Here is a 17258-nt window from a genome sequence, read left to right as displayed (position 1 = left end):
TCAGATTCGTTGTAGAGTTCGTTTTTCATTTCATCGAGGATTGCTTCCATACATTCTCGCTTCTTTGTGGAATGAACTCAGCGTCATGTCACCAGAGAACTCCAGAAAATGTATCAACTTGCTTAGAAGTACGAACAACCCCCGAAGAGTAATAGAGAACGTACCGGTACCATCATAATTGCTCATTGCTGGCGTAGTGTTGTTGATAATTCTTGAAAGCCTGCGACATCGCTCGATAGCCAGATTTGTTATCGAACACCGCAGTCATTATGGTCTCACCCTTCCCTCAACAACTCCTCAACACTGCGCACTGTATCACTTATGCCAGTCCCGGCGGAAGCTTATCTTTATGTGTCAGTGTACGTTCGGGAAGCAGTTCATTTCGGTCGTTTGTGTCCATCGAGTTGTAGAGCACGATGACGATGTTTGACGAGCTCGTGGCGAGGACCGTGTTTGCCATGTGTGGTGCCACTATTCGTTCGTGTGCAATCGCTGCTGCCTTCGCTCATCGTGCCTCGTTGCGAAACCGTGTCGGGCGTAACCAACATCGTGGACAAACCTTCCTTTTGCTTATGCTTTTCACTCCACCAAGTTTTTGCATGTTTCTGCTTTTCCGCCACCAAGCAAATGTGTCACGTGCCCAGGCGATACATTTCATTTTGCCGGCTTTATTTAATCTGCTTAACTGTGAGCTTTTAGCCAAGAATGCTTCGTACACTCCGGCGGGTCTTGGCATGGGGGTTTTGACCAGGCGCCCGCATAACACACTGTCCGCTATCGATGGCAACCACTTGTTAATTGCGCAATTATGGTGCAAGCTTTCTAGAACGCTTTTTGCGCTTTGTTACCAATTATACGACTCGGTACGACTAGCTTGCCAGCAAAAAAAAGCTACGCAAAAGCTTGTGTTTCTTCCAGCGAACGCTCTCTTAAGTGGGTAATGCAATGCAAAGATTCAGATTTCAAAAATCAACAATTTGCCCTCTGCACCTGAACCAGCTGAATTATGCTGGCACGTTATGAATTGCTTTTCGGAAGTAGCGGAGTGTGTTGCCTTGGTGAACATGGTTTATTTCATCTCACTTTTTTTTTGGTTTTCCCGCTTTCTGCACGCTTTTCCATCGCTGGCTCTGTGATTTATTTGGCGTCGCGCGGCTCGGTGTTATCCAATTGTTTCCGCTTGAATAAGAATCTTGTTTGAATCTGTTATGAATTCTTGGTATGTGTTTGGCTGAATTTAAATGTTTCGCGTTTGGCGTGGAGCAATTTGCATCGCACGAGCAGACACGTCTGCTATTGATAGACACGGCTTGGAGCCGTTAGAAATGTCGAGAAAGCAAGCAATCAATCGAGCACTGCATGAATCGTTTCTGCTTCAATTTTTTGTTTGATAAAAATTTAATCAAAATCTTAAGCTGTACATGACTTTTACTGGAAATATTAATATATTTTTGATGCGTTCTAAATGCCTTCTAAATCTCGTACTGCTATCTTTTGAGTAATGCCATCAGGGCGAGCCTCGGGGCACAACATCACAATCACACCATCCATCTCATCAATTCTCCATCCATAACAGTCCCAAAAACCACACAAGCCATCATTAAGTTGCAATCAATAATCAATGCCCAACCGTGCGGGAAGGAAAAATCAATACACAGGCAGCGTTACATCCTGCTGAGCTAATACATTACCATACAACAGTCTACCACAGCAGCAGGAATAGATTAACAGTCCCAAAAACCTCACCTTCCGGAAGCGATTGATTTAAATTTGCATTTAAGTTTGCCCTTCCAAACACACACACATGCACACAAACTCACACATGACAGCCCTTTTCCTCAAACTCCTCTACAAATAACACACCACCCAGAAACCACTTTCTTACTGCTCTTTTTTCTAACTTTCCCTGTTTATTTCCTTCTATTGTTTTTTTTTGTTCGATTCTTGCTGAAACTTCATTTCTTTCCCTGAATTACCCTTTTTTCCGTTCCCTACCATTATTTTTCGTTGTTGTGTGTTTTGTTTCCTACTCGGTATGTTTTTCGGCCTCTGCATGTGATTTAGTACTAATTTCAGAGATCGCGACAAAACCGGCAAATCAGCGAACGCCAGAATGCCATCCGCACCAGCACACACTGCCGAGGAAGCTCGCCTGCTTGGGTAAGATTGTTTATGCATTTTGTTTTATTATTTTGTTATTATGTTTTCCCTCGCGTCTTGTTTTATGATTTTCCGATTGTTGTTGAGTTTTTTTGGCATTTGGTTACAAGTTTGAATAACTAACGCAGCGCATCCTCCTAAATCGTGCCTGTTTGGTCGCGCGCGTCTGAAACAGCAGACTGTGTGCAACTTGTTTTATTCTAATTAAGTTTTATTCTATTCAATATGCACTATTCTTTTTTGTATAAACGTCTCAAACAATTTGTTTCCAACTTACCCATCATACCTTACCACTCTGAAGAAACACTACATTGAAACACTGAAATGTACAAACCTTACAGCTCGATCCATTACTGCTCAGTACACGAACGAATGGCTCCAATCATGCTCTCTCTCTATATATTTCTATTATACTCTTATATGCTCGTACTGTAAAGCGCGTAGTGCTCTCATTTTGTGTCATACTTATCTATATAAATACACGCAAAATTTATATTTTTAGTATGTAAGGATATTTAAAAAATATATATATATTCAAGTGTCATACATAAGATCAGGTAACATGCTGCACAGTAAACCATTAATTAGTTCCAAATGATATATCTTTAATTGTGAATTATTATGGGGTTTTATTGAATTGTTTCAAAGAAAAAGACTGGAGAAAATATGACGAATTATAAGTATTTTGCTTTTAGCAAGTTCCCATGATAATTACATAGACTTCATTTTACAAGAATATTGAATACTTGTAGCAAGCTAGGCTAGTACTTCGATTATTTTTAATCTTAAAATCTGCCAAACATGACTTCTGTAAGTCATGAAGTTAATTAGAATATTGTACCGCGTAAATCCTCTGAATTTTTAATCGTTTATGAACGACTTAGTTGCTTTAATCCAATTCTAAACATCACATTGATGCTCGTGGTGCTTCGATTTAGGATTTTCAACGCTAACCTTACTTGAAATGTTGGCTGTACGTTTTGCCTGTTAATTCAAACTTCACAAAAATCAGTGTCCTAGACAACGACTTTGCAACGCTTTTCAAGAAGCAAGTCACGCCACGTCCTAGCTCTGGTAGTAAACTTCCCAGTAAAACCCTAAAGTGTTGATGAAGATGAATTTGGCCTAGACATTTACTCGAGTAAATATTGTTAAACCCCTTATCCATTTGATTCGCTTTCCCCACCGAAATGAAACTTCCTAAACACAATCACGCCCAGATTGACGCAATCGAAATGGTGCGAAACTGGGAACGACGTCTTCCCTGTGTGTCCTTCCAGGAAGCGGAGGCTTCCGATTCGGCTCTAAAGGCAATTAAAAATTTTCCTCCCTCGTCCACGTCCGGCATCACCGCCACTCCGTTATTATTACATTTCGGTTCCGCTTTTTGCCCATCAACGAAACGATCGACTCCATTAGGACTCGTTTCTAGGGAGGCGTGTGCGTTCGCAAGTAAAATGTGTCGATAATGGACACTGCTCAGGACAGGCAGCTTCGTCCCGTGGGGGGGACTGCAAGTCGGTGGTTCGATGGTGAGGTGAAGGTGTATTCTTCAATTATGCAACAATTTTCATAACAGAGCACGAGCCTGCAACTGTCGTCGCTTTTTGTTACAGCGCAGCAAGTAGAAAAGCTTGGATGGAGAAAGGACACAGGGAAGGATAGAGGGATAGAGGGGGTGAAAAATTGGATCGATGTAGTGGAAAGTGGAACAAAAACGGCTGCCTTTCTTGTGCAAAAGGTGCATCAGTTCTTCGTTTTGCGCGAGCATGGTAAAATGCATTAGCCTGGCAGGGGGGTTTGAGGCGACACGGCCGTATCTTTCTCGGGTTTGCTACATTAGATCCTTATCGAGGGAAGGAAGGCTTCGTTATTATGTTGAACCAGGAAGAAATAGGTGGTTCACTGCGCATATAATGCCTCGGTTGCTGGTAGACCCAGTTCAAAGTTCCATTACGAGGGCGGTACAGTGCAGGCATTCGCTAGAAAATGTAAGAGGTTTTTCTGTGGTTTCACGTGCATGGTTGTGTATTGTTGTGTTGCAATTGAAACTCACTCCAGAAGAACCTACCATTGTGTGAAGTATGTTGTTTTGCTAGGAGCGCAAGTGAATACTGTGGAAAGGCAGCTATGGTTTTTCCAAAGAAATGCTGCGCCAGATGCAATGTAGCGAATGATGTTTATGGAGAACTTTTAGATGTACTCTTGGAGTTGCTACTACTGAAGAAAACCGGGGGATGTCACCTGGAATTTATGATCCCTAATAAGATACTACCAAAGATATATATTTGTTTGCGACCTGCGTGGACTTGCATGTCTTTCGAGCAATCGTTATTTTACGCTGACACTGCTCAATGTATGCTTCTGTTTTATTGCTTTAGAAGCCCTTGGCCGATCAAAACAAGCTTTATTCTTTTGTTTGATCTAACCTTTGTCCGATGTGTCACGCGGACCAAATGGTTGCAAATTTCAAACGTCGTCACCCGCTAACTTCAGTGTGGAGACTTTGGAGACGTTTTTTCCACCTATTTTGCTTATTTAACACATGATTCACAAATTAGCACCCTTCCGGCAAACCTGCGCAGTATCGGACAAAGATGTGTTGTTCGAGAAAGTGGTAGATGTACGCGATGACTACCGCGATGTGTGGGGAAAACACAAAGCATGTACCCTCAAACGTCAACCAGCTTCATTTCAAAACGACAATGTAAGTTGTTACCCAGCGAGAACTCCGCTTCTCCGAAGGTCGTCAAGCTATGATAAGCAATTTCCATCTGCCGAGGAGGCGCCTTTGTCTTTGTACGAAAAAGGAAGCAAGGTTACGTCGGTTACGGCTGGATAACGTTTTTGTACCATATCCACTGGAGTGATGTCGGAGCGCGAGACTCGGTCGGTGCTGTGTTTACCGTTTTACCGTGCGAAATGTGTCTTTGAACAAGTTTCGACGTCGTACCGGGCGTACGTTCGACAAGCGAGAGAATACCGTCTCGAGCGACCGGTATTATCCGGTACGACCAACGGTGCGGATCTTCATGCGGACAAGGTAGCACAGCTCGTTGGTACGAGTAAACAAGCTTTTAGGATTATTACAAAGCAATAGCGAAAGCATCCAGCAACAGCTACACTGAACTGATGGAGTTGGATGAATCATCAATTCTGGGCGCTCTGGACGTTACAACATTGGGCAATGTGCGATCCGAGATCGGATAAGTTTGATGACGTTCTCATTAGGCTTTTGTTGGGAGAACGGTTCTGAGTCAGCGGTACTGGAGTGCTTGGTTGTTGTTCCGAAGGATGGTTAAGAGTAGGTAAATGGTTGTCCTCCTTTGCCAGGAAAACATGCTCTGCAGAGTGATAAATTAAAGGTTGTCGTCTGCAGAGATTGCTTTATTAGTACGGCAATATCTTCAGGGGATTTCAAGAATTTTGTTATAAACGTTTCAAACTGCCTTCTATATATCAAAAGCTCACAGGACCGAAGTTCTTTCAGTTTGGTTATTTGTCTACATCGATTACGCAATGAAGAAGCTTTGCGAATTGTTTGTGGGGAAACTCTTTTTCCATAAAAAATAGCCCATACACCTGTCATCGCTGCTGGGACAATTCAATTGCTGTCTGTTCTATTTTGCTGCCAGCCATCTGTCGGTGGCAGACTCTTCCCATCAGTCCATCGAGCGCAAAGCAAATTCCAAACAAGTTTAATCAGTGACATCAGTCAACTGGCTAAATTTGGAACCCAACCATTCCTGGAAAAGGAAGGAAGCATATGTGATGGCAAAGCTGCTCCAGCCTGCGCCACAAGCAATAATCGAAACGAGCTACGGGGCTACGGGGAAGTTATTTCTTTCCAATTTTCTATTTCCTGCACCGTTGTCAGCACGCGGGCTGGGAACAGCCCGCTTGCACGGGTAAACTCGTAAAACTGTTCGATGAGCTGTGTCGTCTGTGTCAACATTAGGGAGCACCGGGGACGTGGACGTAATCGTCCTTTTATGGGGCGAAACGAATTAATTAATCCATCAAACTCAGATCGCCGGGTTGGATAGGTTTTCGTGAAAAAAAAAGAAAAGAAAACTCATCCGAAGAACATTTACTCTATATTTAAACCAGCATAGTGGAAAAGAATGTGAAAGTAATGATATCATGTAGGCCTGTTTTTGTTGTACTTTGCTGAAATTGCAAGCGCAATGACTTCGAATAGCGCTACCTCAAACCGCAAGTGTTGTGATGATGAAGCTGATTTCTTGACTTTTCTTTCTTCCCTGTGTTGGGGATTCCGAAGACATTGAATTTGACTATTCTCTTTGATGTATGATCGCTTCCCGGCAAATCAAAACCCTTCACATGCGCCTTACGGTGCAATGGGTTCGGGAAATCCCAAGATCCCCTGCCGAGTGGGGTAAAAAGGTCGAAAAAACCGCCTCTTATCAACCACCCGCCAACCTACAAAAAGGTTCAATGATAAATTGTTCCATAGAAACGGCTCCTTTTGGGGATGGCACACAGCACCCAGACACACACAACAGAGCGACTTGTCGTAACAATGACAGACTGCCAAAAGTTCCTCTAATCTATTCTGCCCATTTTCTCGAGCACTGGAGCGTTGGGTGGGAATTTCGGTAGCCATCAGGAAGCAGGCAAAAGCTTTCCGGCAAAAAAACCGGACTGGAGTGATTGTTGTGGGCTTGCCAAAAAAAAAGAAGAAGGGAAAACTGCTTTCAAAGCGTTTAGAAAGGATGCCCCGGGATCGTCAGGGAAATATGTTTCGGGCGACGTCCAAGAGTGCAGGAAATACGGCTTAGGCTTCATTTTCCTCCATTCATTGTGGGTGTGTGAGTGTTTTCTGTGTGTGTGTGCTGTCCTCACCCACTCACATAAAGTGGAAAGGGACACACACTAAAGCGTGCACAGTGTGCGATAGCACCGAAAGTTATCCGACAAGACATTACGCGTGGTGTGGCGCCGCGGGAGCGGCAATGAAAACACGGTGGACGAGAAGGAATTTTGTTTTCCCATGTTCGCTACCATAGTTACCGCCCAAGGGTGGGGTGTGCTTTGGGCTTTCCGTTGGACCGTCGCGCCAGCCTGTCGGCAGTGGCAGTTCGATTATTTCCACCTGAGCCGCACGCGATCCGTTTCTGATGTGTGGTGGACGGAAAAAAAACCGTCTCATCTGTTCGCAATGGAAAATCGAGCCCCTTCTCAGAGCGCCATCCTGCATGGGAACAGGCGAAAGTCGGAAGCTACCTTTGTGAAGGACAGTATCGGGCCATGATTGAATGCATATGTTTGTTTTTCAAGCAAAAAAAAAGGGCAAAGAAACGGTCGTATTAACGATTTTCACTTCTCCGCTTCACTTTTCGACTCGGTGAGCCAGAACCCCAGAGTCGTTAGTCGAGTGTCATTGCGGCTGGAACGGGAAAGGTAGAATGATTTTCACCATATCTACTCAAAACTCAAAATGGCAAAGAGTAGCAAGCAATGGTGCATCTTTGGTTACGTAAAATTTGCGTTCCATATTCACCGTTTTTTGCCAGGCGTGCTGCAATCGAAGCTGGGAAATCAAATTGGAAAATTAAATTACGTACAGCGAGCGGATAGCGTACGCAAGGGCAAATGTAGAGCAATCACAGAACGGCAATCGAACGAATGGAAGCACCAGAGCCCTATAAAATACGAAAAATGAAACGTTTCGTGTCGCGTTATTTGAGAAGGCAAAGAAGGATACGCATGGAGTGTTTTGATTCAACTTTTGGAGCGCACAATTGGTAGCAATATTGGAGCGTGTAAAAGTTTCGCCAAGACAGATCGATTGTCTCGTTGTTGGAGGGTGCAAATGTTTGTTTTCTTGTGCACGACACCGTGCAGGAAGAGGGCGGTGTTATGCAAGATCTGGCAATCTGATTAAACTGTTTTATTTCTTAGTTGAACGAATTTCGGGGAAGTTTTAATGTTTGGAGGATAACGATTAAGTATGTCTGAAAACAGTATCGGGTTTAGGCGGCCCTGATATAACTTGACTTTTCAAAAATTACGAAACGATATCAATGAATTTCTAATGGTGTGATCTTCTCCAAAACTTTGTAAAACATTCATCGAATGAATGACTTTAATGGCAAATCCAAATGTTGAAGTTAGTTTAATACTTAAAGTTTCTTCACGAAGCTTAAAAACTTACAGCAGAAGTTGCATATTGTCTATTCTTTTAGTTGGGTACCAAGAAGTATAATTCTTTTATTAAATATACATTAATTTTTCTCATCGTGGGACGTTAAGCAGGTTGTTGCATACGTTGCAAAGATAAAAAGCTCGATCATCGTGTAGCATTGAATTCAGAACTATAGTAACATACATGTTGTGGCATAGAATTGTTTTCAATATATGAAATTCTTCCAAGCTAGGCTTAAAGTCTCAAGTGCATTAACTTTAAATAGAAAATGATTTTAGATACATAGATATCCCTTCCTTAAATATAGCTTACATCCATTTCATGATGGCTTTGTATTATACATAGCGATGAGTATTTAACTTGTAGATCTATGTTTTCAACTAAATTGTTTTCAAATTTAACTTTGCCTTGTGCTTTCATTAGGCTTAGAAACGATTTTCCTTCTCGTCGAAATCAATAGCTAATAGAACTGTGACAATAGAAGACTCATCTCTCTGCCTGAAATCAAAATAAACCAAGTTTTTTGATAAGAACAATACCCCGAACGGGCAAACTGCCATCGTTAACGTCTTCGAACATTGGTACATCCAGGCGAAGGTCTGTGACTTGATGGCAATGATTTGCGCGGCGATATGACCTTGTTGTCTTGCGTGAAACACATATCTCCCCCGAAAACCAGCACAACCAGTACCGCAGTATGCACCGGTCAATACTGATTCCGTCCGCTTTGATCCTCTTTATTCTGCCCACGCAGAGCGATGCCGGTCGACCCGATGGATGACATTGAGCTGCGCTCGGTTCAGCTACAGTATCCCAACCAGCGGGGCTCTATAGTAGGGGCGTGCGATCTGCGCCGCGTGCCGACGGACAAGGGCGACATCCTGGTGGCGGTGCAGGGCGATACAACGAAGCCGGCGATTGTGACGTACCACGATTTGGGATTGAACTGTGAGTGGGATGAGTGTGCAGAGTGGGCTGGATGTAGCATGTAACTAATCGGTGCGTGTGGGCCCCTTTTTAGATGCATCGAGCTTTGCCGGGTTCTTCAACTTTCCTACGATGCGCTCGCTACTGGATAACTTCTGCGTGTATCACGTGAACGCACCCGGCCAGGAGGACGGAGCCCCAACGTTCCCGGAAGAGTGAGTTTCTAATCCCGCCGTGTGCTGCTAGCCGTGTTGAACTCATTGTGAAACGTGTTTTACCACCCACAGCTATGTCTATCCGACGTTCGACGAGCTGGCCTCGCAGATGCTGTTTGTGATGACACACTTTAACTTGAAGTCCATCATCGGTTTCGGTGTCGGAGCGGGAGCAAACATTCTGGCCCGTTTCGCCCTGGCCAATCCGGATAAGGTTAGTATGAAGCAATGTAGACCCCCCATGGTAGAATATTTCTTAAGTGTTGTCATTTGTAATGATTTGCTCCTTTCGTTTGGCCATAGGTTGGAGCACTCTGCCTTATCAACTGCAGTTCAACAGCGGCCGGCTGGATCGAGTGGGGCTATCAGCTGCTGAATACGCGTAATCTGCGCACCAAGGGCATGACCCAGGGTGTGCTGGACTATCTGATGTGGCATCATTTCGGCCGGAATCCAGAGGAGCGCAATCTGGATTTGGTACAGGTAAGTTGCATAGGCTCTGATAACGGAGGAACTAAATCTTTGAACTATTCTAACGTCCTTTTCGTACTCCAAATCGACTTTGCAGCTGTACAAGAGCAACTTTGAGCGCTCGATAAATCCGGTTAACCTGGCCATGCTGATTGATGCTTACATTAAGCGTACGGATTTGAACATTGCCCGAACACCTTCCGGCTCACCACAAACTTGTAAGTGATGATGCGTCATGTTCGATAAATTGACAGTACGCAACCACCGACACAAAATAAGAGTGATTGCTCGTCCCACGTATTGCAGAATGTCTCGCTACTCGCTTATCGAGACACTGAAAACTGATCAATTCTAATGGGTATATTCGATCTTGCTCTATCTCTCTTTCTCTCTCTCTCTTTCAATTACATTTTCCAGCTGCCCCATCACTGAAGATGCCCGTGTTAAATATTACTGGCGCATTATCGCCCCACATCGATGATACAGTAACGTTCAACGGTAGACTAATCCCGGAGAAGACTAATTGGATGAAGGTAATTTCATTTTAATCGACAGCAGCAGCCATCCCCAACCACATGCCGGTTGGTGGTACGTGTTGGCACGTTATGTGACGACGGGCAGGCCATCCACGACGCCCTTGTTCCCGGAAACTTTTCCCCTCCCGGGCAGGGGCGCCGTTTTTCCTAGGAGGAAGGGTCAGAAGACCCGCCGTGGAGGTGGCGTATTGATGGGTGTGGTTTTAGGTCGATAATGTAACTAATGTGTTGGCGCGTTGCGTTTCGCGTATGGTTTTGTGTGCAAGCGTGCGCGCGCGCGTGTGTGTTTTTATTCTTTCTCCCATTTCTCTATCCTGCCCACCTGCCCCCTCCCTTGTGCAACACACTATCGATCGACGCACACAGCAATAGAGTGATGTAACGGGTTGCTTGACAAAACTGCGCCTGATCGCCCGGTGCACCGATACTGCCATAATTTGAAACAACTTTTACGGCGTCAACCCGGCAAGAGCTGGGACACGCGGTTATGACACTTTTCATTAGTTATTACGAAGGGGCTTTTAATGGAACCTTCGAAAGCACTTCACGAAGGGAGCAGCGCACGCAGGAGATGAGTATCGCGAAACAAAACCAAAAAACGCACGGTGATATAATGAGAAGCGGTGCAGACTTGTAGGACACATTTTAATGTGTGCAGTTGTTAATTATTTTAATGGCTTTGGACAGGACATGACGCAGACGCTTCCTGTTCTTTTAGCGAAAGTTTGCGACCGCGCCGAAATGTGAGAATGAGAATGAACGATGTCGCCAATCATTGTTTCTTCAGAATATTATCATTTCCATTACGTTTATTTACATTTTTGCATAAAATAAGCTATCACAGAAAAAAACACTCAGTTCCAAACTCTTTTAGCTTGTTATATCTCTTATGTCATTGTCATTCAACAATAGTAAAACAGAAAATTCATGATAAACATTGTTCAGTGAAGATATTTCGTCGATCTTCCCTAATGTCATGCTTTGCTACAATTCTTTTGAAAAAGGAGATTTTTAAACGTTGAAGCAATGATTTGTTTATGACTTGAGTTTATATTTAGCTAAGAAGATGCCAATCACAGTTAAATCGTTATTGCAGTTGCTTAGGCCGCTATTAGACTCACATTAAAAGTGCCAAAATGAATCAGATAGAATGTAACGCCTCGTAACGCTTGTTTTTTTGGGCGTGAAATTTCCAACTAATTAAATCAATTAAATGTTGATATAGAGCGTCGTCTGAGAAACAGATGATTCAGAGTACAGCTTCATAATATCTACAATGATCTCAGTGACTAACATGTTTTGTTTCGCTTGCGGCTTTGTTTTAGATTTCCGACTGCGGTTTGGTACTGGAGGAGCAACCGGGCAAACTGGCCGAAGCGTTCCGACTGTTCCTGCAGGGTGAAGGCTACGGTAAGTGCTAAATTTTTGCGACTAAACACAACACCCCCTCCGTACTAGTAAGATGTAAGAGTATGCGCGCATTAGTTACACCCATTAACTGAACTTTGCGAACCTACCGAGAATGCCCGCAGGAGGGGAGCTCTCGCGAATCAATAGAACCAGAAAGGCAGGCTACTTGCTTGCGTATTTGCTAGTTCGGATATGCTAGAAGATGCTAGAAAGTGTATTCTGAGTTCGCGGAGGAATTGGAAAACATATACACAGCCACATACACCCAAGAATACTCTCACGACAATATAGGATCAACCAACACATACACACACATACACGCTAAAAGAAACACAAGCACACTACCGACAATACCCCACCGCCACATTGCACCGCGTACAGATGGCATAAGGGCAGAGAGATAGAGGGAATGAGTCGACACAGGGAAAGAGTAAGGAGCAATGCTTTTGTGCTAACGATAGGGACAAACGGAGACCGCGTGCGCGCAGCTAGGAGAAGCAGCTTTGCTAAGCAAATGAGCAACCGAATATGTATTAGCTAAACACTGCAACACACACACACACCCACATACACGCGCCCACTCGCTCAATAGTACACATCCATATGCGACACTTTCATCGCGGCTGCATCGTTGCCGCACCTAAGCGGTAACGCCAATAGACACTGCCACCACAACACTGTTCCGCTAAGCCTATAGGATAATGAAATAGAGCAAACCACCAACTCATCTTCATCTCGTCGTTGTGCCGCATTTGCTCAAAAAAGAAATCGTAATCGAATTATCAATATAATCATCCGCGCTATGGTCAGAATCAGGTGTAGTAGGTGGTCTTGATCGCGCATCGAGACACCCAGGCTCACACTCATCGATTTCACACACAGCCCAATCATGCGATTCATATAGCATCCTGTCTCATTCACAAGAACAACAAAAAAAAACACATTTTCAACGAACGAAATGGAATCATGATCATTGTCGCTAAATCCAACCCTTCCCAACGATTCGCTACCAATCGTACATTGGAAATGGAAGTAACTTTCTGTACAACAATAGCATTGGTTTCATTATAAATTAATATGATCGCTGTATCTGTTCAATATTTGTACCACCTGTTCGTGCTAGTTGAAACAAAACGATAACAGAAAGGAAATGCAAAAAGTATAACTAATTCAGAAGCATTAAATGTAACACAGATTAAAGAAAACAAGCATCACTTGAAATGAAAACCAGTTAAACTTAATAAGCCTACATACAGCAGTAACTCGAACCATATTAAACTAGATCAATCAAATAGTGCAGCAGCTTGAAATTGGCAGACTTGTAATTGTAAGACTTTCTTAGCTTACTGCGATCGGTACGCTTACGAAGATGGTAGTAGTTACGTTAAGTTTTTGCTCCATTTACAACCCTCAGAATCAGTTGTTTGTCGTTTTGATTGCTTCCATTGCGCGGGAGAAGTACACGAAGTAGTCGTTACGTTGCGTTGCGTTACGTTACGTTACGAAGCTTTAGTTCGGTTTTGTCAACCGACCCAAGCGTACCGGTGTTAGGGGGTTTGCATTAGACTGTTGATTGTTGTTACGATCGTGATCGTGCGACGAACAAAAACGAACGGAAGGACGGAAGCCGTGTAGCTGTGTTAATATGAATTGAAACGATTATAGACTTTATAAATTGAATCATTGCAATAAAGCCGATTGAGGAAAAGTTTGTTTGAGCTTTGAAAATGAAACAATCACGAAAAAAAAACCCAGTTATCAAAACCAGACAAGCTTAGTGTTGATGAATGAAATCACATTGCCTACAGCTTTTCAATGTATTATTTAATGTATTTTTGTTTTATTCTTCTAGATTTTGTTTCTCGTAATTTGATCTTTTAACTGTAAATGTAATGAAGCAAACAACTCAAGGACTAGTTTTGCTCTTTCACTTTATACTGAAGCTTCTTTTCTTTATGTGTTTTTTAAGTTTTCCCTATCATTCATGTCATTCTGACTGTCGTTGATTCTGTGTGAAAGTGTGTTAAAAATTAAAAAAATTATATCGAGTGTTCGCATTGGACATTAATCGGCATGTGTGTACGTGGGATTGGTGTGTATGTGTGTGCGTGTATGCGCGTTTATGGATACGGTCAATAACTAGAAGTAAAATACGTATCGTAAATGCTACAATGTAATATGATTTCGATGCAAAATTCGTGTTTGAGTGAGAATGTTTGTTTTTAGCGATATCAATTTCTTGCTAGTTTATTACAAGTTTATTGCTAGCTATGTTTTAATTTAACTGTTAGAGACAATTAATATTTAGCACTTGTTTAAATAGCTTTCATGCGTTGAATTTTGCTAGTGATTTGTTTGTTTTACTGCCTTTGTCATTTTTAACGAATAATTAATAAGGACAGCATTAGCCATTTTTGTTTGATTCTTGTTTTACATCACATTTTGTTCCATTCATCTCATTCACCTATTCAACGCATCTCTTTATTTTTTTTTATTATTTTGCCATAAGAAACACGCAATTTCTCAACTTTATTTACTCATCATGCCATCTGATTCGTTTACTTTTAGCCGTTGGAGCTTTGCAAAAACTAGGCAAACTGTCTCGCCAGGGCACAGTAGAAAGCTTGTCCCAGTAGAGTAGTAGCGACCTGGCGGGCCTAACGTTGTCTTGTGCCAATCGGTCTTCCATCTCACCTTTGCCCATCCCCCTCCCCCCTCGGAACCCTGCGGTTTACGCTTTTATGCCTTGGAGTGTCGTGACGAACGTGCAGCAGCGCTAGAGTAACATCGATGTCGTCCTTTCCCTTGTGCCCTGCTGTGGAGCTATTGAAAGTGAAACAAGACCATTGAACGTGTGGCCAAGCAAGGAGAAGAAAAACGTTCAGTGGTTTTCATACACAGTGGGTACAGTAGGAGTCTGCTGAGCGCATTCCCTCTTTAAGTAGCAACATAAATAGAAAAGCGAAGGACCAATCAATCGCTTCAGAAGGGGGGCAAGCTGTGCTGCTTTAGCATGTCGCGAGCATTAACCACACATGAAATGGCTCGCCCTAATGTTTTACCAACCCAAAGATTGGCTTAAGATTGCTGATGTGTGTGTCTGTTTGTGAGTGCGTGAAAAAAAGCAATCAAATACTAACGCTAGAACAAAACACGCACTATTTGGCGTTCCTACAAAAAGTAGAACACATTCGAAGCGAACAATATAGAAATTCATTTCACGCACGGTGTGAGTGTGGCGATGAGCAGAACTGAGCCGTTTCATGTGCCATCGTTTCTTGCTGGCATGGTGTTTTAGTATAAAAGATAAGGAAACCATTTTAAGTCACTTTTTCTTTATCATAGATTTGTAGTGTAATTCAACGTCTAAGATAGATAATTGCGAAAGTTTTCCTACACTGCGGTGGAAAACATTCGTTCAATCAGAGGATAGTGCCTCATCCAGAGTCATCGTTTCTTAGCACAATGTCAGTTATTTTGTTTTACAAAACTTTTATCACATTCGTTTTCTTTCAACAAAGCTGAGGAGAAAAAGATACGGGAAAATACACAGCTAGTGCCTTGTTATTAGTTACTTTACCATCTCATAAGTAGCAAGCTTTTTTTCGTTTGATTTTCTGTAGTGAATGCTTCTAATTACCTAAACAAAAAAAGCTATAAATAAAGCTCAACGCTTGAAAGCTTGCTCTTCAAACAACTAGAACCACTCTCGTACGGTGCCTAGTGGCTACTCAATACTAATGATTCGGCGTTTCGGTGACCAATATTAGAAGCTAACCAATACAAAAAACCTCGCTCAAATTGTGGAACATGTGTTTTCTCCTTCCCACAGTTTCGAAGAAACTACCGTCACCCACTAAAGCACAGGCGCCGGCTGGTGTGTAAACAAAAACAAAAAAAACGAGCGTCGTGGCCGTGCTTTTTTGCCATGCTTTCTCACACGCAACGCGAACGGCAAGTACGTTCAAACACAATAAAAAAAAAACAATGTAACTGTAACTCAACGTTATAGTTTAATTTTAAGCTACTGCAACACCTCTTCTTTAAAACACACGGACACTATCCAGCAGCCGAGCTCTTGAGTTACATTTCCTGCATACGTGCACATTTTTACGTTCTCGCATCGCATTTCTACCTTCCACCATTCAATCTGTATTATTGATTTATTCGTTTAAGTTTCGTCTTACTTCCTCAGCTGGAATGTTTTGCCGTAATGTTATGTATATTTTTGTTTATTTCTTTTTGTTTTGATTTATTTTATAGTTTTACGTTTTTCAGTTGTTGCGTTTCAATTTTGTATATTGTATAAAAAGAAGACAAAACAAAACAAAATCAAATATGGAATAAATTATTGAACCAAAACCAAACAAACTGCCGGAACTGCCTCCGTTTTGCTTGCCTTTATTTGGATTAGAGCTGACGCTTTGAAAGAAATACACGCATTCGCTCAGCAGGACATTAAACACAGCCCAGAATCAAAATGCATTGAAGCGAGGGAGGGATTGCCTTGAGAGGTGCACTTAGCGGTTTTATGTTTCATTTTGCTTAGGTGCATCTGTTTTTTGTTTTGGTTATTGATTTCTTGGTATGTGGATCCGTCAACTATAAACTGCAATTCCATTTGAATACATTAGACACCATGATTGCTTCTATTTCATAAATTTAAATAAACGAAGAAAAGCTTTAGAGAGTAAAAAAGACACATCAAAGTGTCTCACAAATAATCACAACTTCGTTACTTTGGGTAAAAAACCGTGCAAATGTTGTCCAAATGTTGATCAAACTGTTGCTATCCTGTACAAGTGTTCTCCATCTCGTTGCGAAACCGTTGAACTGTTCGGAACCATTCGTGTCGTTTCACACCCATTGCCACATTCTCCCATTATCGTATCGTATCATAACAACACAGCAAAAAGCTTTCCCCTATTTTTGAATTATTTTTTTCGTACGTTTCTCTGTACATCAGCTTTGTGTGGTATAATTTAAATGATAAGGAATGTTTTATATTACCCGTAAAACATTGGTTTCGTGTTTTGTAAGATGTTTTTTTTCAATTTGAATGTCTTTTTGGTTGTAAATATATAATAATTTGCGCCTTGTTTTGCAATTATTTCCTTTTTCATACTTTCTAATCGTTCTGCACACAGTTGTGAGGCAAAGCTAGAACAGTCGATTGAATATTTCCGCGAGAAGGTGATCGTTTCTTTTGTTGTAAAGAGCAGGATTTTGCATGCTATGCTCAACTCTACTTGCTAAAGCCGCGTCCAAACAGCTAGCGAGAAAGGTCGAGAGGATACAACAGCAGTTAAATAAAAATGAAAGCTCATCCCTTCTCACTCAGTAAAAAAAAATACAATACAAACATTGAAT

General features: G+C 42.2%; 1 protein-coding gene across 12 annotated transcripts in view; it reads left to right on the top strand.

Moving 5' to 3' along the window:
- LOC120957847 (protein NDRG3) overlaps nucleotides 1-17258 on the top strand; it is a 46506-nt gene that overhangs the window by 24034 nt on the left and 5214 nt on the right. For 4 of the 12 annotated variants that reach the window (XM_040380250.2, XM_049610343.1, XM_040380255.2 and 1 more), the window contains 8 exons: nucleotides 2065-2160; nucleotides 9084-9277; nucleotides 9351-9471; nucleotides 9544-9685; nucleotides 9775-9954; nucleotides 10040-10160; nucleotides 10360-10475; nucleotides 11804-11888. In XM_040380250.2, the coding sequence (XP_040236184.1) occupies nucleotides 2065-2160; nucleotides 9084-9277; nucleotides 9351-9471; nucleotides 9544-9685; nucleotides 9775-9954; nucleotides 10040-10160; nucleotides 10360-10475; nucleotides 11804-11888 (1055 nt within the window). Of the gene's footprint in view, nucleotides 1-2064; nucleotides 2161-9083; nucleotides 9278-9350; nucleotides 9472-9543; nucleotides 9686-9774; nucleotides 9955-10039; nucleotides 10161-10359; nucleotides 10476-11803; nucleotides 11889-14456; nucleotides 15527-17258 lie in introns of those variants that run through there. The other 8 variants (XM_040380257.2, XM_040380253.2, XM_040380259.2 and 5 more) reach the window with 3 other exon arrangements.

This window comes from Anopheles coluzzii, chromosome 3 (assembly GCF_943734685.1).
Source record: "Anopheles coluzzii chromosome 3, AcolN3, whole genome shotgun sequence".
NCBI lineage: Eukaryota > Metazoa > Arthropoda > Insecta > Diptera > Culicidae > Anopheles > Anopheles coluzzii.
This window is presented reverse-complemented; position numbering and strand designations above follow the sequence as displayed.